Raw genomic sequence first — 22,063 nt, 5'->3', positions numbered from 1 at the left:
TGACGTTCTGAGAACAGCCAAGCAAGTGTGCATTATGGGTTTTACCACAGCTGGAGTGCCGGAGTTTAGCCAACACAGAGATAGTGTATCCTGGTGCTATCTGTTCTTCAGGTACCTGGTACACCTGCCTATGTAAGCGAAAATCTATCTATCTATATCTATCTATCTATCTAGCTATCGTGCATTCCTTGGGGCATTTATATTGTATGTGGGTATATTGTCCTAATACTATGTCGAGACATTTTTTTTCAGCATTGTGACCACCTGCCTGGGTTAAATTCAACCATTTTTTTTTTTTTGTTGGGGGCCTTTCCATATACAGTATTTCCTGTAATATGATGGAGGCAGAAACACTACCAGTTAGCCACAGGCTACATTACTTCCACTGACAGAGTTTTCTCTTCCTAAAAACCTTGGTATTATCCTTCTTCTTTACAGGTATAATGTACTAACAAGTCTCAAATATCTCTATATAAGTACAGCCTAGAATAAAAAAAGGAACCAAGTTAACACTAACAACCTAAATGCTTATTCTTGAAGTTAGAAGTCAGGAAACTTTGTGATGAATTTAATCTTGAGCACCAGACTTCTCAACCCATATGACCTTTACAATGAAAGCTTATTTCCGAAGCTTCTGAAATGCTGTAAATCACGAACAGCTTCAGTACTTGTGTGGATATGTATTTTCCCACTGACCTTCAAGTAAAAAATAACTACAGTGTCTTTTTTTATTTATTTCATATTAGTCTGCTGAAGTCTCTGAATGTGGGAACGTGGCCCAACTGTCTAATGTTCATTGAGAATTTGGAAAAGAACACTGTGTGGTCTTATGATCCAAGTATCCGTATGAACCAGCTACTAAGTTTCTTCCTCCAGGGCTATGAATCATCTGTGAAGTTTATGCTGCTGCTTCAAGGAAGAGTGACCAGCTTCTGGGAGGAATGATTGCCAGAACTAAACTTTAAGCTGCCAAAGTTGAAGAACTCATTGCCATCGGCAGATCATCAGTGAAGACAACTGACAGGAGCAATTTGAAAGAAGCTAAAAATAGCTGAAACAAGAAAAAAACTTTGATTGCCAAGAGCGAGAACTAAGAACAAGCATATAAAAAATATTAAGGGCAACAGAAATTAATAAAGGAGAATAAACTATCAATTTGGTTGGGGTTCTTGAGCTTAGCAAATAACTTTTTTTGGCAACAGTAATTCACAAGTCACAAGTACATACAGCTCTCTATAGAAGAATATTTTGTTAACTTAGAAGTATGAGCAAAGTACATACAGGTGAGGACAGAAGGACCAACCAAGCATCTCAGTCACCACACAGGCACCGGAATGGAAATACTATTTTTAAAGAGGATCTCCAGGCTTCTCGGAAGATTGAAAGGTTTACCATTCCCCTGGACAGTCTGAAAATGATGTATGACAGGCCAAGTCGTATTGTTGTGATGCCACGCAAAAGCAGCAAGAAAAAGGTAAGAAACTTTCTCTTTGAAGTTTTTGGGCAAATTGACTTTTTCCGTGGAGAGTCATCATGTTACCATTCAGCATCAATAAATTACCAGACACAGTAAGCATCATTGCTTTCCTGGAAATCTGCTCCAGGTAGAATATTAAGACTGGGTGGCCATCTTATTTTTATGAGAGCCTCTCAAATCTCTCCCAACAGCAGATGTCAGGAGAAAGAAAGGACAGACATATTGGATTTCAGCATACCTGATCCTTTGTTCTCATTGGAGATAAGATACTGCCAGAGATATGTCTCCCAATTGAGAACATACCTATATGCACTCTCAGGAAAGCCAAGTGTGCATGTGTAAGTGGGGGTTGCAAAGAAGGTTTCAACCAACAGAGATATCAGGGGTTATATGAGTGTTTAATATTGATGACCTGTCCTTAGGACACAATCAAATGTTCGCGAACAGCGCTTTTGCGGCAGGCCCCATTGACTTTAATGGCAGGAAAACATGAAAAACCTTCAGGTCATATTTGCAGCCACTAAATACTTACTAGAAGTGCACAAATAGTCCCACAACATGGACAGTGACATACTAGAGGGGGAATCATTGGCAAAAATTTTGAATATTTGATTATTTTTTTTATCAGTATACATGATCCCTCCCTGCTTCTAGCTTGTGTGCCAATGAGAAGGCTGCAGTATATTTGACTTTAGGAGTAGTGTTGTTTGCGAATCGTCGTAATGAAAATTTTCATAATACAAATTTTTGATTGAGAATTTTTCAACTTACAACTATTAGACAAAGAAGATTATAGCACTATATTATCTAAATTGCTCTATATTCGATTTTTTTAGAATATTCGCTATATTGCTATAACTTCATTTTTTCGAATATTCGTAATATTCTAAAACAAGAATATATAGCAATATAGCGAAAATTCGAAAAAAACGAATATAGAGAAATTTAGCTAATATAGTGCTATAATCTTCTTTGTCTAATAGTTGTAATTTTTTTCTCATCTGAAGCTCAGATTGGAAAAAAATTACAACTATAAAAAAAAAGATTATAGCACTATATTAGCTAAATTGCTCTATATTCGTTTTTTTTTTTTTTTTTCGAATATTCGCTATATTGCTATATATTCTTGTTTTAGAATATTAGGCAAAGGAAGAAAAGCCAGCTCACCTCAGATGTCCAATGTAGCTGTGCATGAGGCGGACCCAAGTCAGTCCGTGTAGTAGATTCAAATAGAAAAAGAGGCTTCAGCACCAAGCATGGACGTAAAAGAAATTCCCAATCTTTATTCAGCAATATTCCATATGTACAGCAATCAGTGGCACAGGCTCCCGCTTAATCCCAGGAAATCAAAGCGTTTCGAACACAAGTGTTCTTAGTCATGATCTCACTGGAGCATTGCTGTACATATGGAATATTGCTGAATAAAGATTGGGAATTTCTTTTACGTCCATGCTTGGTGCTGAAGCCTCTTTTTCTATTTGATTTTAGAATATTACAAATATTCGAAAAAACGTTATAGCAATATAGCGAATATTCGAAAAAAAATCGAATATAGAGCAATTTAGCTTAATATAGTGCTATAATTTTTTTTATAGTTGTAATTTTTTTCCAATCTGAACTTCAGATGAGAAAAAAATTACAACTATTAGACAAAGAAGAATATAGCATCATATTAGCAAAATTGCTCTATATTAGTTTTTTTTTTAATATTCGCTATATTGCTATATATTCTTGTTTTAGAATATTACGAATATTTGAAAAAACAAAGTTAAAGCAATATAGCAAATATTTGAATAAAAAACGACTATAGAGCAATTTAGCTAATATAGTGCTATAATCTTCTGTGTCTAATAGTTGTAAGTTGAAAAATTCACTAAATTCAATAAAAAATTTGTATTACGAAAATTAGAATATTCGAAAATTGGCATATTACACAATCATTACCTTGCCGATTTTTCGAGTAAAAAAATCATAGAATATAACGAATATTCGAATTTGCGAATATTCAATGAATATTCTACAAAATATTCGCGAAATATCGCGAATTCGAATATGACCCCTGCCGCTCATCACTAGTAATTATGTGGCTGAAGGTACATAAGGCAGTCCCTGGCTAAAAATTTTACTGTAGGCCAGTACAGAATCCAAAAATTAGGCATTCACCTAACAGAAAATAACTTGTGATGATGTGGCTGGAGGTACATTAGGCGGTCACTGGATACAATTTTTACTGTAGGCAACTGGAGTACAGGCCCCAAAAATTAGGCATTCACCTGACAGAAAAAAAACTTGTGATTATGTGTCTGGAGGTACATTAGGCGGTCACTGGATAAAAATTTTACTGTAGGCCACTGGAGTACATGCCCTAAAAATTAGGCATTCAACTGACAGAAAAGAACTTGTGATTATGTGGATGGAGGTACATTAGGCGGTCACTGGATAAAAAATTTACTGCCGGACAGTACAGGCACCAAAAATTAGGCATTCATCTGACAGAAAAGGCCTTTTATGCCGCTGTATATACATAAGACAAGGACCATTCTTTGTTCTGGGTTGTGTGGGCTGGCATGAGGAAATTTAATTACACGTGGTCGTCACAGGTGTTGAATTCCTCAGAAATCCATGCCTCATTCATTTTTAGAAATGTGAAGTAGTCCACACTGTCGTGAGCTAGGCAAGTGCACTTATCGGTCATGATCCCCCCTGATGCGCTGAATGTCTTTTTCGGACAGGACACTCGACGAGGGGCAAGCCAAGAGTTATATGACAAATTGTGCCAGCTCTAACCACAGGTCAAGCCTGCACACCCACTAGTCAGGGGTTCCTCGCTTTTCAGAGCATCCACATTGGCTGTTAACCCGATGTAGTCGGACACCAGTCGGTCTAAGCATTCCCTGAGGCTGTATCCAGAGGGAGGCTGTCCATGAGTTGGCTGCAAGAATGATCTCATATCCAAAGTGACCCACAAATCCTCACTCTGTCCTTTTCTTGCAGGCACGGTAGGATTAGTACCCGCCATTTTGTGTTTCTACTGGGGGTCTAAGTACGTTGCCACCCAGTACTGGTCCTTGCCCTTGGTGCTTTTTATACAGGTGTCCCTCTTCAAACACTGGAGCATGAAGGCCCCCATTTGCACCAAATTGGAAGCGGTGGAGCGCCCTGGCTCCTGCTCATCACCCAGAAGAATGTCATCCTCGGTCTTCTCCCCCCAGCCACGGACAACATCAGGGATCCCCAAAAAGTTTAAAGTCCCCCTCAAAGCCTGCTCTTCTTGCTCCTCCTCCTCACCCCAGCCACCATCCTCCTCTGACTCCTCTTCAGACTCTTGCTGACTTGTCTCAGATGGAGTAGCCCCCCCTGGGAATTCAATCAGCATTGCAACTTCTTTATCTTCCAGCTCCTGCTCCTCGACAGCTTGATCAATGACACGACGCAATGCACACTTCAGAAAGATGGAGTAAGGTACGATGTCACTAAGGGAGCCCTGGCTGCGACTAACCAGTTTGGTGATCTTCTCAAATGTCTTAGAAGTCTGCATGCATTGTGCATGAGCAGCCATTAGCGCGGTGAAAAAAAAAACAAGCTCCCCAAAACCTGTCCTGCTGCAGAGTTCATACAGGTAGTTGTTAACGGCACATTGCTAGCAATGAGCAAGCACTAAAATATTCGGGTGTTCGGCCCGAACACATTGCTATAGTTGTGTGTACGGCTGAGCACCCGAGTATAATGGAAGTCAATAGGAGAGACAACCAGTCACCCCCTGCTTGGAAGAGAAGAGAGTATCTGGTTCATAAAAAAAGGTAAACAATTGATGGAAACCCCATCAAAATGGATTTAAAACAGCATTAAGAGAATAGCTGGATGAACCTTAGACTCCTATTATGTACAACACACAATAGACAACCACACAATGGCTATATTCCAAAAGCCAGGTATGTGCAAGCCAACAATCTATCCATGAGACAGATAACAGTCAGCATAGCTTACAATGGCAGCCTTGTGCACTATGAGATATTCCAACCCAGCTCTTATCTGACTGAGAACCAATAAACCTCAAAGTTATTTTGCATCTGTTGGATGGCTTTGGTGGACCTGCACACCTAGATCAATAATATTAGGGCAACAAAATGTTTCCCGATTGTCCTAACATAATATTCAATAACCTTTCTATACAGTTTTGTCATGTAAAAACTAATTTGCATAAACATGCGCATATGGGAAAGACATGCAAATGAGCAGAATCTGCCTTGTTTTTCAGCTGTCATAAGACTATGAAAACCAATAGAGGGCGCTATTGAGTTATGAACAGCGCCCTCTATTGGTTTCACAGTCTTATGACAAGTCTAATATTCTTGTCAGAAGACTATGAAACCAACAGAGGACGCTGTTCATAACTCAATAGCGCCATCTATTGGTGTCATAGTCTTCTGACAAGAATATTAGACTGAGTCTTATGACAAGCTTATTAGTGTAGTGTTTGCATGGAAAATATGCGATTAGAATTTTCGCGATCTACACTAGGATGATATCTTACACTGGGAAAGCTTGGTAATAACTCAGTGATAAAATCTGACACTGGGAAAGCTGGGTAATAACTCAGTGATAAAATCTGACACTGGGAAAGATGGGTAATAACTCGCAATCTACACTGAGTTATTACCCAGCTTTTCCAGTGTCAGATATTATCACTGACTCACTACATAATTATTACATAATATTCGCTATATTGCTATATATTAGTTTTTTGGAATATTACGAATGTTCTAAAAAACTAATATAGAGCAATATAGTAAATAGTCTTGTCATAACACTATACAACTAATACAGGGAGCTGGAGTCATGATTCATGAGTCATGATTACAGCGCCCTCTATTAGTTACATAGTGTTATGACAAGACTATTTGCTGAAATCATATTTGCTATATTGCTCTATATTTGTTTTTTAGAATAATCATAATATTCTAAAAAAGAATATATAGCAATATAGCGAAAATTATGTAATAATTATGTAGTAAGTCATGATGATATCTGACACTGGAAAAGCTGGGTAATAACTCAGTGTAGATCACGAGTTATTACCCAGATTTTCCAGTGTCAGATATCATCCTAGTGTAGATCGCAAATATTCAAATCGCTAATTTTTATCGCCAATTTTCCATGCAAAAGGCTACACTAATAAGCTTGTCTTAAGACTCAGTCTAATATTCTTGTCAGACGATTATGACACCAATAGATGGCGCTATAGTCTTATGACAGCTGAAAAACAAGGCAGATTCTGCTGATTTGCATGTCTTTCCCATAAGCCCATGTTTATGCAAATTAGTTTTTACATGACAAAACTGTATAGAAAGGTTATTGAATATTATTTAAGGACAATCGGAAAACGTTTTGTCACCCTAATGATATTGATCTAGGTGTGCAGGTCCACCCAAGCCATCCAACAGATGCATAATAACTTTGAGGTTTACTGGTTCTCAGTCAGATGAGAGCTGGGTTGGAATGTCTCAAGTGCACAAGGCTGCCATTGTAAGGTATGCTGGCTGTTATCTGTCTCCTGTATAGATTGATGGCTTGCACATACCTGGCTCTTGGCATATAGCCTTTGTGTGGTTGTCTATTGTATGTCATACAAAATTAGAGTATAAGATGCATCCAGCTGTTCTCCTAATGCTGTTTCCAAACCATTTTAATGGGGTTTTCATCAATTTCTAACATTTTTTTATAAACCAGACACCCTTTTCTTGTCCAAGAAGGGGGTGCCTGGGGTTCTTCCATTGTATTCGAGCACCCAATTTATTTGGCAAAGCACTCTGATCTGCCGAGCATAGTGATGCTCGAGCCGAACAGTAGTTTGGCCGAGCATGCTCGCTCATCACTACACGTTGCTGCTGGAGCAGCCTATCAAGCATATACAAGGAGGAGTTTCAGAGCGCGGGCTGTCAAAAATGAGATGTCTGACGGGGCAAGTGGTTTCGCCGCTGAACCTCAGTAAGGCGAGTCATGGCCGTGTAAGATCTTCTAAAATGGACAGAGATTTTCCTGGCCTGCCGCAAGACCTCCTGGACCCCGGGGTATTTGGCAACGAATCGCTGCATGACTAAGTTCAGGACGTGTGCAATGCACGGGACGTGTGTCATTTTGCCCTGTTTCAGCGTGCTCAGCAGATTTGCACCACTGTCACACACCACTTTACCAACTGTTAAGTTGAGCGAGGTTAGCCACTGATCAGCCTGTGACCGCAGACCTGAAAGGAATGCAGGTGTCACGGATGGTGTTGCAGAAAACAAGAAGTAACAAATAAAGATCCTACTGACTTGATCCCAAACTAAGGAACAAAAGGGTGAGCCCTATTAAAGCCCTATAGCTCTTCCTGACTGCTCAGCCCATGCAAAGATCTCTGTGATAGAAAGTTGCATGTCCACGTACCTAGACTGAGTGACACCTGAAAACCCTATAATAGTGAGGGTACACGACCACCGGCTCCCTGCACTTAATACAGAGGGAGTCAGGGTCACCTAGAATCAAGCCAACAGGAAAACACAAATAAAGGGATAGACTTATCTGAGAAACCAGCAGTAGCAAACTTCTAGCAGTGAGCACAATCCAGGAAGTCGTATAAACCGCAAAGTGAGGCAGTATGGGAGGGGATATAAAAGGAGGGAATCAGTGCTAATAGATGACAGCTGGAAGAGGGAGGAGAGATGTCAAAGCAAAACCAAAACAAAAGAACATCATGCAGGAGGTACTGAAGAATGTCTGTCAGAACTTCTCAGAGATCTGGCGGTGACAGCAGGAGCGGTGTGGCTCTTGGCTTCCAGGCACAACAGCTGCAGCACAGCATGGCAACGTCTCACCTGGCACGTTGAATAAGTTCTGGAGAGCTTGGGGGGCGCAGCGGAAGAGGTGGTAGCAGTGGAAAAGAAGGAGTTAGCCTAAGAAGAGACGGAGAATCGAGTAGGAGGAGGAGGAGAAGAAGAAGCAGGCCTGCATGCAATCCATGGCGGTAACACCAAATCCACATGGGAGCCACGGGATACATTCTTGATGGCCGTCAAAAGGTTCACCCAGTGGGCAGTAATGGTTATGTGCCTTTCTTGCCCGTGTTGGCTAGATCACATGTCTGTGGTCAGATGTATCTTGGCAGTAGTTGGCGGGCTAGCAGTCATCAACCTTTTACGCTTGAACATTTGGGCCACGGAAGCCTGCCCTCTGCCAGATGAACGTGACGACGGCATGGTAGAAAGAGGAATGGAGTACAAATGGGAGGAGAGAGGAGAAGGAAAAGAGGAAGGACCTGGAGCGCTGGGAGTGTGGCTTTGTGGGTTCTGACGGCGTTGCTCCCACTGGGCACGTCGATAGGAGGCCAGGTGCCTTAACAAATATTTGGTGGAAACAGGTATATTGAACCCCTTAATCAGTATTTTGTGGAAGCTGGTATCGCGCAGGCCTCAATCAATATTTTAAATAAATGAGTGGTTGGCTCTTCACCTAGTGGCTATGACGGGTGCTGCTAGCTCAAAATCGGGTGCCCGACCCAATAGTAAAATAATAGAAGAGAAAAGGGGAGTGAGCACTCACAACACCCACCTTCTACTGTTTGCCCAAGGTGCACAAGAGTTTGGTGGACCCCCCGGGACGCCCTATAGTGTCCGGGATTGGATCTATTACCTCTAATTTATCAAGGTATATAGATATCCAACTCCAACCTTTGGTGAAAAATACTAAGTCGTACTTGAGGGATACCACACAGATTATCCAGATTCTGGAAGGATTGGTTGTTGAACCCGGTTGGATTTTAGGGACTCTAGACATCCAGTCCCTATATACAGTTATAGATCACCAACAGGGATTAGAGGCGGTTAAACAACAATTAATAAAAAATGGAACATTTGAAGACCCCCAAATTCAACTAATTCTGGAAGGGATCCAGTATATTTTAGAACATAACTATTTTTATTTTGAAGGGGAATATTTTTTGCAGAAATGTGGCACCGCCATGGGGACCAGATTTGCCCCAAGTTACGCCAATCTGTTTTTGGCGGAATGGGAATCGATCACCATTGGGCCCAGACTTGGGGCCGATCTGGTCCTATGGCGGCGCTACATTGATGATGTAATATTTATTTGGAGAGGAGGACAGTCAGAATTATTAGAATTTTTGGAAGAGATCAATAAGAATAATGTTAATTTCGTTTTTACATCGAATATCAAGGAAGAAACCAAATTTTTGGACTTATTGATAAAGAGAGAGGATAATCTCTATTCCTGCAGTACCTATCAGAAACCGACTGCTAGAAATGGCTTTATCCTCTTTAATAGTTGTCACCTGCCCAGGTGGCTACTGAATGTCCCTCTTGGACAATTTCGTAGGATTAGAAGAAATTGCACGGATCAGGATAAATTCGAAGAAGAGGCAATTAAGATGAAAGCCCAATTTTTAGATAAGAAGTATCCAGTTAACATTTTGGATGAATCCCTAAATAAGGTGAGGAAGCTTGAAAGAGAATCCTTCTTTGAAGATAAAAAAGTAACTGAGACACCTGAAGAATCCAAAATGGACATTAAAATGATTTTGCCTTTTAATGGGAATTATAAAAAGATAAAAAATATTATAACCAAACACTGGTATCATATACTAAGTGATAAGTTAATTGGTTCACAACTGCCAGACACACCTAAAATAGTATATACGAAGGCCCCGAGTTTGAAACTCAAAGTAGCCCCATCGACTAGAGAGATAAGACCCACAACAACACATTTAGGTTCTTATTTGAATCTTAAAGGGTTTTTTAAATGTGGGCGATGCATGAGGTGTAAAATGAGCATGCAAGAAAGGAAAATAACCACAGTACACTCAGCTCACAATTTGTTCACTTGGGAGATTAATGATTGCCTTACATGTAATTCGGCTGGAGTCATTTACTTGATACAGTGCCCATGTAAACGCCAATACATTGGCAGGACAAAAAGGCTATTGAAAACTAGAATCAGTGAACATGTCTCGAATATTAAAAAGGGATACGTTAAACATTCACTGTCCAAACATTATGATGATGTCCATGGTAGAGATCCGTCCAAATTACTCTTTGTTGCCTTGGAAAAAATTAACAAACATTGGAGAGGGGGTGATTTTATCAAGAGGATGTCCAGAGCTGAATCCAAACACATCTATGAATTTGGCTGCTTATTACCAGCAGGCCTAAATTCGGATTTGGAGATTTTCGGCTTTCTGTAGGGTGTTGGTCCTGTCTCTGATGGAGGGTCCCATAGTTGGCCGTTTATCGGCCCTGGGACCCCCCCTCGGAGTAGGGACCACCACCCCTAAACCTCCATTCTACTACGAATTCTACCATTCACCCAATTACCCCTCTCCATATTTCTGCATTTTTATCCCTTTGTGGTTATATAAATAATGTTTCTAAAGACCTTCGGCCTACAGAAGGGATCTGTATGTTCCAGTATATTTATTTATTTATATTTTTACATCATGACTTCTACGTCATTTTTAAAAAATATTTATATTCATATGTAATAAAATGTTTTTTATGTTAAATATCTAGCAGGGCATAGTTTTATAATATGCTAGTTACATTTTTAGAAAAAACACATCTAAACTGAAAAAAACGCAACTATACCGCATTAAAACCGCAATAGAAGAAATTGTATTGAAATGATCCAGAATCCGGAAATTCCAGACTACTGAATGCAGTATAAAAGGAGGAGTGGGATGTAGAGCGCTTCAACCACTGAGGAAGGGGTGTAGACACCCTGAAACGCGTCTGGTGTCAGGAAGAAGCGCCCACCCAACATCTACTACTAACTTGCATGGCCATGCGATAGGAGAATTTTCAGTCACGATCACCGCTTTAATATACCGCTCCGATATACAAGAACGGACTCCACTGCATAAGCACCGATCCTGCGTATCCAGCCCCGCGATAACGTGACGTCATCCGCCTGAGACGTGCAAGGCGGGACGCCGAAGCGACGAACACTGTACGCACCTCGTGGAAGGGCTGTGAGATCTGACAGCGGGACGCAGTGCCAGGACTCAGGTAGGAACCTGAACTGTTAAATTTGAATAGCAGTGAACTTACCGTTCAGGGCGGTTATATCGACGGTAAGAAGAGGATTACAACTGGAGTGATTTTTTACATTATAACGCTGGAACTGTTTATTTGAACCAGCACTTGGAGTAAATCTTGATATATATCACCGGGACATTTTCAAATAAGTTGCGGTTTGTGGCACAACGAACATCATTAGTGTCTACATTGTTTGCGACCTTCTATTTCTAGGAATTAACAATATGGACTGCAGATTGTGATACAGTTAACATAACTGTTGCCAATGCATGCGATTTCTTCAAGTGCCCTATTCCTGTATAGGATGTATTAATAAGGTTTATACCTCAGTTTACTGGTACCATTTTATATTGTAGTGTATGTGATTTGTGATTGTTATATTTTATAGTATTACAATATTTTATTGGACTTGGCAGGTCATATCTGAATAAATACTAATATTGCACCCTATGGTCCAGGTGTTGTGAGTGCTCACTCCCCTTTTCTCAATCAATATTTATTGGAAGCAGGTATATCAATCCCCTTAATCAGTATTTTGTGGAAGCAGGTATATTGCAGGCCTCAATCAAAATTTTCTGGAAACAGGCATATAAAACCCCTTAATCAGTATTTTGTGGAAACAGGTATATCGCAGCACTTAATCAGTATTTTGTGTAAGCAGGTATAGCGAACCCCTTAATCAATATTTTGTGGAAGCAGGTATATCGCAGCCCTTAAACAGTATTTTGCGGAAGCAGGTATATCAAACCCCTTATTCAATATTTTGTAGAAGCAGGTATATCGCAGCCCTCAATCAATATTTCGTAGAAACAGGTATATCAAACCCTTTGATTAGTATTTTGTGGAAGCAGGTATATCACAGGCCTCAATCAATATTTGGTGGAAACAGGCATATAAAACCCCTTAGTCAATATTTTGTGGAAACAGGTATACCGCAGCCCTCAATCAGTATTTTGTGGAAGTAGGTATATCAAACCCCTATTGAATATTTTGTAGAAGCAGGTATATCACAGCTCTCAATCAGTATTTTGTGGAAGCAGGTATATCAAACCTCTTAATCAGTATTTTGTGGAAGCAGGTATCTCGCAGACCTCAATCAATATTTGGTGGAAACAGGCATATCAAACCCCTTAATCAGTATTTTATGGAAAAAGGTGTCGTGCAGGCCTCAAACAATATTTGATGAAAGCAGGCATATCAATCCCCTTAATCAGTATTTTGTGGAAGCAGATATATCGCAGGCCTCAATCAATATTTGGTGGAAACAGGCATATCAAACCCCTTAATCAGTATTTTTTGGAAGCAGGTATATCGCCGGCCTCAATCAATATTTGGTGGAATCAGGGATATCTAACCCCTTAATCAATATTTTGTGGAAACAGGTATATCAAACCCCTTAATCAGTATTTTGTGGAAGCAGGTATATCGCAGGCTTTAACCCCTTAAGGACCAGGCTCATTTTCACCTTAAGGACCAGGCCATTTTTTGCAAATCTGACCAGTGTCACTTTAAGTGCTGATAACTTTAAAACGCTTTTACTTATACAGGCCATTCTGAGATTGTTTTTTCATCACATATTGTACTTCATGACACTGGTAAAATAAAGTCAAAAAAATTTATTTTTTTGCATAATAAAATACCTAATTTACCCAAAATTTGGAAAAATTTGCAAATTTCAAAGTTTCAGTTTCTCTACTTCTGTAATACATAGTAATACCCCCAAAAATTGTGATGACTTAACATTCCCCATATGTCTACTTCATGTTTGAATTATTTTGGGAATGATATTTTATTTTTTGGGGATGTTACAAGGCTTAGAAGTTTAGAAGCAAATCTTGAAATTTTTCAGAAATTTACAAAAACCCAATTTTTAGGGACCACTACAGCTCTGAAGTCACTTTGCGAGGCTTACATAATAGAAACCGCCCAAAAATGACCCCATTCTATAAACTACACCCCTCAAGGTATTCAAAACTGATTTTACAAACTCTGTTAACCCTTTAGGTGTTGCACAAGAGTTATTGGCAAATGGGGATGAAATTTGAGAATTTCATTTTTTTGCCTAATTTTCCATTTTAACCCATTTTTTCCACTAACAAAGCAAGGGTTAACAGCCAAACAAGACTGTATCTTTATTGCCCTGACTCTGCCGTTTACAGAAACACCCCATATGTGGCCGTAAACTACTGTACGGCCACACAGCGGGGCGTAGAGTGAAAGGTACACCGTATGGTTTTTGGAAGCCAGATTTTGCTGGACAGTTTTTTTGACACCATGTCCAATTTGAAGCCCCCTGATGCACCCCTAGAGTAGAAACTCCATAAAAGTGACCCCATCTAAGAAACTACACCCCTCAAGGTATTCAAAACTGATTTTACAAACTTTGTTAACCCTTTAGGTGTTGCACAAGAGTTATTGGCAAATGGGGATGAAATTTGAGAATTTCATTTTTTTGCCTAATTTTCCATTTTAACCCATTTTTTCCACTAACAAAGCAAGGGTTAACAGCCAAACAAGACTGTATCTTTATTGCCCTGACTGCCGTTTACAGAAACACCCCATATGTGGCCGTAAACTACTGTACGGCCACACAGCGGGGCGTAGAGTGAAAGGTACGCCGTATGGTTTTTGGAAGCCAGATTTTGCTGGACAGTTTTTTTGACACCATGTCCCATTTGAAGCCCCCTGATGCACCCCTAGAGTAGAAACTCCATAAAAGTGACCCCATCTAAGAAACTACACCCCTCAAGGTATTCAAAACTGATTTTACAAACTTCGTTAACCCTTTAGGTGTTGCACAAGAGTTATTGGCAAATGGGGATGAAATTTGAGAATTTCATTTTTTTGCCTAATTATCCATTTTAACCCATTTTTTCCACTAACAAAGCAAGGGTTAACAGCCAAACAAGACTGTATCTTTATTGCCCTGACTCTGCCGTTTACAGAAACACCCCATATTTGGCCGTAAACTACTGTACGGCCACACAGCAGGGCGTAGAGTGAAAGGTGCGCCGTATGGTTTTTGGAAGCCAGATTTTGCTGGACAGTTTTTTTGACACCATGTCCCATTTGAAGCCCCCCTGATGCACCCCTAGAGTAGAAACTCCATAAAAGTGACCCCATCTAAGAAACTACACCCCTCAAGGTATTCAAAACTGATTTTACAAACTTTGTTAACCCTTTAGGTGTTGCACAAGATTTAATGGAAAATAGAGATACAATTTCAAAATTTCACTTTTTTGGCAGATTTTCCATTTTAATATTTTTTTTCCAGTTACAAAGCAAGGGTTAACAGCCAAACAAAACTCATTATTTATGGCCCTGATTCTGTAGTTTACAGAAACACCTCATATGTGGTTGTAGACCGCTGTACGGGCAAACGGCAGGGTGCAGAAGGAAAGGAATGCCACATGGTTTTTGGAAGGCAGATTTTGCTGGACTGGTTTTTTGACACCATGTCCCATTTGAAGCCCCCCTGATGCACCCCTAGAGTAGAAACTCCAAAAAAGTGACCCCATTTTAGAAAGTACGGGATAGGATGGCAGTATTGTTGGTACTAGTTCAGGGTAGATATGATTTTTGGTTGCTCTATATTACACTTTTTGTGCGGCAAGGTAACAAGAAATAGCTTTTTTGGCACGTTTTTTTTTTTGTTATTTACAACATTCATCTGACAGGTTAGATCACGTGGTAATTTTATAGAGCAGGTTGTCACGGACACAGCGATACCTAATATGTATACAATTTTTTTTTATTTATGTAAGTTTTATACAATAACTTCATTTTTAAAACCAAAAAATTGTTTAGTGTCTCCATAGTCTGAGAGCCATAGTTTTTTCAGTTTTTGGGCGATTATCTTGAGTAGGGTCTAATTTTTTGCGGGATGAGATGACAGTTTGATTGGCACTATTTTGGGGTGCATATGACTTTTTGATCGCTTGCTATTACACTTTTTGTGACGTAAGATGGCAAAAAATAGCTTTTTTTACACCGTTTTTTTTTTTTTTTTTTACGGTGGTCACCTGAGGGGTTAGGTCATGTGATATTTATATAGAGCCGGTCGATACGGACGCGGCAATACCTAATATGTATACTTTATTTTTATTTATGTAGGTTTTACACAATGATTTTATTTTTGAAACAAAAAAAATGATGTTTTAGTGTTTCCATAGTCTAAGAGCCATAGTTTTTTCAGTTTTTGGGCGATTATCTTGAGTAGGGTCTAATTTTTTGCGGGATGAGATGACGGTTTGATTGGTACTATTTTGGCGTACATGCGACTTTTTTGATCACTTTTATTACCTTTTTTGAGAAGTAAGGTGGGCAAAATTTCAATTTTCTCATAGTTTTTATTTTTTTATTTTTATGGCGTTCACTGTGCGGGGAAAGTAACATGGCCGTTTGATAGATCAGGTCGTTACGGACGCGGCGATACCTAATATGTGTAGTTTATTTTATTTTTTTAATTTTTATTCAGTGATAAATGTTTTTTTTTTTTATCTTAACTTTTTTCACTTATTCTTTTTATTTTTTGACCCAGACCCACTTGGTTCTTGAAGATCCAGTGGGTCTGATGTCTGTAAAATACAGTACAGAACCTATATAGGTTTCTGTACTGTATTTTACTTACACTGAACAGATCTATGCTTTCAGCACAGATCTGTTCAGCACCATGGACAGCAGGACGCCTGAGCAGGCGTCCTGTTGCCATGGGAACCTTCCCCGTCTGCTCAGTTATGGTCAGAACTTCGCAGACGGGGAAGGGTGAGGACGGGGCTTCGGGGGGCTCTCTGGGGGCTCTCTCCCTCTCCATCGGGGGGCTGCAAAGGCACAGCAGCCCCCCGATCGGAGAGGGAGGGAGCTCCCTCTTACTGTTAACCTTTTCCATACAGCGGTCCGTACGGACCGCTGTATGGAAAGGGTTAAACGGCTGACATCGCATCAACGATGTCAGCCGTTTATACCAGGGTGCCAGCAATGTGCTGGCACCCTGGTATACCCACTGTACACCAACGATTACGCAATAGGAGGCGGGCGGGGGATCGCGATCCCGCCTGCTGCACCGCCCGCCTCCCGCAACGCCCCCACCGCCTGCGACACCCCCCCTGCACCACCCGCCGCCATCAAATCATGCAGGGGTGCAGGGGGGGGTGGTACTATATTGATTTTAGGCACTCTAAAGTTTCTGATCCCCGCGGTCAGGGACCGCGGGGATCAGAAACTGCAAAAAGCGCAGCAGACCGCAGGTCTGAATTGACCTGCGGTTTGCTGCGATCGCCGACACGGGGGGGTCACATGACCCCCCCTGGCGTTTTAACAGGATGCCGGCTGAATGATTTCAGCCGGCATCCTGTTCAAATTAACCCCTGCGGCGCCGGAATGCCGATTTTTAAAGTCAGGACGTACCGGTACGTCCTTGGTCCTTAAGGACTCGGGAAATAGGGCGTACCGGTACGTCCTATGTCCTTAAGGGGTTAATCAATATTTGGTGAAAACAGGTATATCGAACCCCTTAATCAGTATTTTGTGGAAGCAGGTATATCTCAGGCCTCAATCAGTATTTTGTGAAAGCAGGTATATCAAACCCATTAATCAATATTTCGTGGAAGCAGGTATCTCGCAGGCCTCAATCAATATTTCCTGGAAGCAGGTATATCAATCCCCTTAATCAGTATTTTGTGGAAGCAGGTAAATTGCAGCCCTCAATCAGTATTTTGTGTATCAGGTATATTGCACCCCCCAATCAATATTTTGTGGAAGCAGGTATATCGAATCCCTTAATCAGTATTTTGTGGAAGCAGGTATAACACACCCCTCAATTATTATTTTTTACCACAACAGTTATATCACGCCACCCTGTTTATTTGGGGCAACAGGTATATCACACCCGTTGCAAATTGTTGTTTTAATAGCGCTTGTCCCTCTATATAGCTGCGGTATCGCAGCAGAATCACACACAACTGCTACACAATACAAATGCACTATATACTTTATATGTTAGAAAGTATATTATAGGTATATCACACCCCTCAGTATATCACATCTATCAATGTGCTATTGTGCTGTACCAATGTGCTGTACCAGTCCTTAAAATGACTTTTGTGGCCCTATTAGCTAGAGTTTGGTATCCCTAACAGCCTGTCCCTGCTCCACAAAGCAACCTCTCCCTACACTGGCAAAACACAGAATGTAAAATGGCTGCCAGATCGGGTTCTGTGATAGGGTGGGGTTGTGTCCATGTGCTGAAATGTCTCAACTGGCTATCCTATACCACCTGATGGATGTGTCATGGGTCAAAGTTTGGCGCAATGCAAAAGAATATGGAGCCGGCGGACATCGCCATATGATCGCATGTTCGGCGAAATGAGAAAGCGCAAGGTTTGCCGTAAAATGACCGCTGGGCGAACCGCAAGGCCATCTCTAATGTCAAATTTATTGGTCACATGGCCTAGGCGCAGCCCAGTCCCATTTGAATGAATTGGTCTGAGCTGCAGCTTTAAGCACAGTAGCCATAAAATGAATGGTTTTGTGTGTGTTAAGCTATAAACAGCTTCAATTAGCTGATTGGAGAGTGTGCTGGGAGTTGAATCCCTACCGATCAGGTATTGATGACCTATCCTGAGGAATAAAAGCCTAGAAAACCCCTTTAAGATGTGTGGTCTTGTTAAGTCATCTTCCAACAGTAGGAGCCCAACTTTATTTTCAAGGATGCTTCAAGGTTGAAGATCCATATTTAACTTGGTTATATTTATAACTCATACGTTTACATAGTTGAAAATGAAAAAATAAAATAACACCCAGTGTATTGAATTATGTATACGTCTGCAAATGCATGTATTTACTCATAGGCCCTATATTGTGTCACAGAATGGGTTTTTATAACCATGTTAAAGCCCAAGGCATATAATGTTCCTACATATGAAGTTGCATAGTAAGCTCAAAGCAATATTGCAAATTGTCCCGGTTATTACACTCCTAAAACGCGTTTGGCTCAATGCTCTAAAATAGCCCTGAACCAAATACTGTCTCAGTCTTCTGATTGCAACACACTCTCGAGGTCAATGAAGCGTTCATTTTCCCTATCTTCTAAAGGATATAGTTTGATATCTATAATTTTAGGACCTATTTAAGAGTAAGACAATGCCCTGCAATATGTCTCACAAATTCAATATTTTGTTGAATAATAATACAGATAAATTATGTTCTATGAGAAGAGATTGTCACTGGCCATACATATGACTATTCTCATTAGATGGAAGCCAGTCAGTCCTGCTTATTTTGGATAGATTTACCAACAATGTGTTGTGTACATGGGTAGGGCATAGACCCTGCTGACTAATATTGGATCAAAAATAGTTGGGTCTCAATATGTTTAATCCTTTGTTCCCCTAGAGGTTTCCAGTAGTAGCTCATACCCTTCTCTACATTGAAGTAAACATGTACACCCGGCCTTGTTTATAGGGGAGCCAGTGGGAAGCTGTCAACTAAACAAGTGTGTGTATTGCAGCTGTTGGTGATTTAGGTTCTAATTTATGGGTGTTGCTCAATATATTCAGGAAATTATGATGTATTCACCAATACTCTGTCTTCTTTGGAATTGGGATTATAATAGTTTGTTTTTTATAACAGATGAGACCTTGTGGAACTGGACATATACATGGTGCGTCCATAAAACGGCACCTAAAGAAGTGTATGGGACTCTACCGCTGTATGTCTTCACCTTCATACAGAACACTGCAGAAAAAAATCATGGTTGACTCCTTGAGATGTCTTATTATGAACACATTCTCACCCATAAGCATATGGAGTCATCTCCCGACAACACCTGAAGTGCCTACAGCTCCTTCATGAGCAAATCAATTCTAATGAATCAATACTGTATGTCTCATTAGCAAGAGTTCTTCATTTGTGAGCAGCTGTCCCGGAAGGTGCAGAAGCATCCATCTGCCTGTTGATTGACATGTCACAGAGAATCTGGCAATCTGATGCTTGTGCCTCTGCCCGAGTAGTGGAGCATGCACACAAGTTCTGCTTCTGCTTCCAGGAAGTGTGGTGGTGCATGTGCAATGGCTACTCCAGCAGCGGAAGAAGAACCTCTGCGTCTGCTCCACTACTTTAAGTAGAGCAGATTGTCTGGCCAGGCAAGATGTCCTGTTAATCAAAAGGCTGGTTGGCTCTTCTTCACCTGCAGAGACAGCCCCTCACAGGTGAAGAACTCTTGATAATGAGACAGAACGGTTCGCTCATTCCTAGTCCTATACAGCTATTCTCCTGAACCACAGAAGAGACATATCTGGATGATTACTCTTCACTCTACAGACTATGGCCATTTTAGGTTGTGTATGTTTTTTAATCAATAGAGCGACTTGAAAGTATTCGGAGTTCCAGACGTACCCATTTTTTTGTACAGATTTCTATTTTTCATAACATAATAAGGATGATTTTTTCCACTAAACTGAATAGTTCTAGTTTAGCTCTTGATAATTAGGGCGACTCTCTGATACATCCATAATTTGTTTTCTTGCAATCAAAAACTTAGGCTAAACACCAAATGAGATCCCGCAGCCAGATGCTTTCCCGTGTTTAGATTAAATCACATATATCACATCAAGAAACAAACTTATATGCCGCCATTTGGCTCTGAGCCATGGATTTTCCCTTCTATTATACCAAAACTTTGCTGCTTTTCTTCTCATTATTTTTGTGCTATCTTTATACATTTAAACTTATATATTTTAACCTTGCAATTTTTTTTTTTTCTATTTTATTTTATTTTAATTTTTTACTTTCTGCCTTGACAGAGTAATGACTTTTTAATTTTTCATTTGCATAGATGTATGAGGACCTTTTTTTGTAGTACAAGTTGCACTTTCTAATAGAGCCATTTTATGTTGCATACGATGTAGTGGGAAGCTGTAAAAAAATTCCAAATAGGGTGGAAATGAAAAAAAAATAATGCATTTCTGCGATAGTTTTATGGGTTTTGGTTTTATGTTGTTCCCTATGCAGTAAAACTGATCTGTTAAATGCATTAATCCCTTCCTGATAGCTCCACATAAATTTACACTGGCGGTCTGGCATTTAAAAATGGTGTCCACTCACAAGCAGAGCGGGCGCCATAGCCACCGGGTGCATGTTGTATTAAACAGCAAGTAACAGGAATAATGTATGCGATCAACGACAATTGAAAAAAATGGAAAAAAAAGTCAAATTGTCGATTCGCTTCCCACAAAAAATGGAATAAAAAGTGATCAAAAAGTCATACACAGCTAAGGGCTTGTTCACATCACTGTTATGGATTCTATTTTCGTTTTCCATTATAACATGGTTATAACGGAAAATAACAGAATCCATAAGACGGAAGTCAAAACGGAAGCCTTTAAGAGGCATTCAGTTTTGATCCATTATAATACAAGTCTATGGGCAGCATAACGGATCCGTCCTGGTTTCCATTATGCAGCAGTCCAGTACTGCATAACAGAAACCAGGACGGATCCGTTATACTGCCCATAAACTTGTATTATGATGGAATGCAAAAAGGAAGCCTTTAAAAGGCATTCCATTTTGCTTTACATCATAATGGAAGTCGATGGGAATCATAACGGATCCCGTCTTGTCCCCGTTATGCAGAACAGAAAAAAAAAAGTCCTGTCAACAGGACTTTGTTTTGCTTCTTGCATAACAGGAACAGACGGATCCGTTATAATTCCAATAGACTTCTATTGTGATGGATCAAAATGGAATGCCTCCTAAAGGCTTACGTTTTGACTTCTGTCTTATGGATTCCGTTATTTTACGTTATAACCCACCCTAAGAATCATTGAAAAGCAAAAATTGACATTCAACAAATGGGCTGTCACGCAGCCCCTTGCACTTGAAAATAAAAAATGTATGGGGGTGAGAATATGGCAATACAAATTAATATTAGTTTTTTCCAAGTGTTTAATTTTGTTTTGTTTCAAAACACAAGCAAAACTATACATATACGTGGTATTGTTGTAATCGTAGTGACCCAGAGAATAAAAGTACAGTAACATGTCCGTTTTACCGCATAGGAAACAGTGTAAAAAAAAGCCAAATTGGATATTTCCCAGCTTTTCGCCACATTGTATGCAACTGTAAATCATGCCATTAGAACGTGCATCTTGTCCTGCAAAAAATAAGCCCTAATACGGCTATGTGAATGAAAAACTAAAAAAGTTATGGCTTTGGGAGGCCTGGGAGTAAAAAATGAAAACGTAAAAACTGAAAATCACCCAGTCTTGAAAGGGTTAAGAATGATTTTTTTTCACCTCCATAACTTTGCTTATTTAAGTGTACAGAGCTATGTGGGAGTGTTTTAATTTTTATTATTTTTTATTTATTTTTTTAGTTTTGATACCATTTTGGAGTGGAGAAACTGCGAAAGGACCGCTTAGATTCCGTATTTGCAATTGACTATGGCATCTGTGCGGTTAGATGTCCGTTATCAGTGTTATTACCAATCAGAGAAATTGCTTCT

General features: G+C 40.0%; 1 protein-coding gene across 1 annotated transcript in view; it reads left to right on the top strand.

Moving 5' to 3' along the window:
* The first annotated feature begins 750 nt into the window (after positions 1-750).
* XIRP2 (xin actin binding repeat containing 2) overlaps positions 751-22,063 on the top strand; it is a 402,283-nt gene continuing 380,970 nt past the window's right edge. Inside the window, 1 exon segment of the mRNA XM_044303644.1 lies at positions 751-1,474. Coding sequence (XP_044159579.1) covers positions 1,265-1,474 — 210 coding nt within the window. The 5' untranslated portion in view covers positions 751-1,264.

The sequence above is a fragment of the Bufo gargarizans genome, chromosome 8 (genome assembly GCF_014858855.1).
Source record: "Bufo gargarizans isolate SCDJY-AF-19 chromosome 8, ASM1485885v1, whole genome shotgun sequence".
In the NCBI taxonomy this organism is placed as follows: domain Eukaryota; kingdom Metazoa; phylum Chordata; class Amphibia; order Anura; family Bufonidae; genus Bufo; species Bufo gargarizans.
Note: the sequence above shows the minus strand (reverse complement) of the source record. Positions and strands in the feature narration are given on the sequence as shown.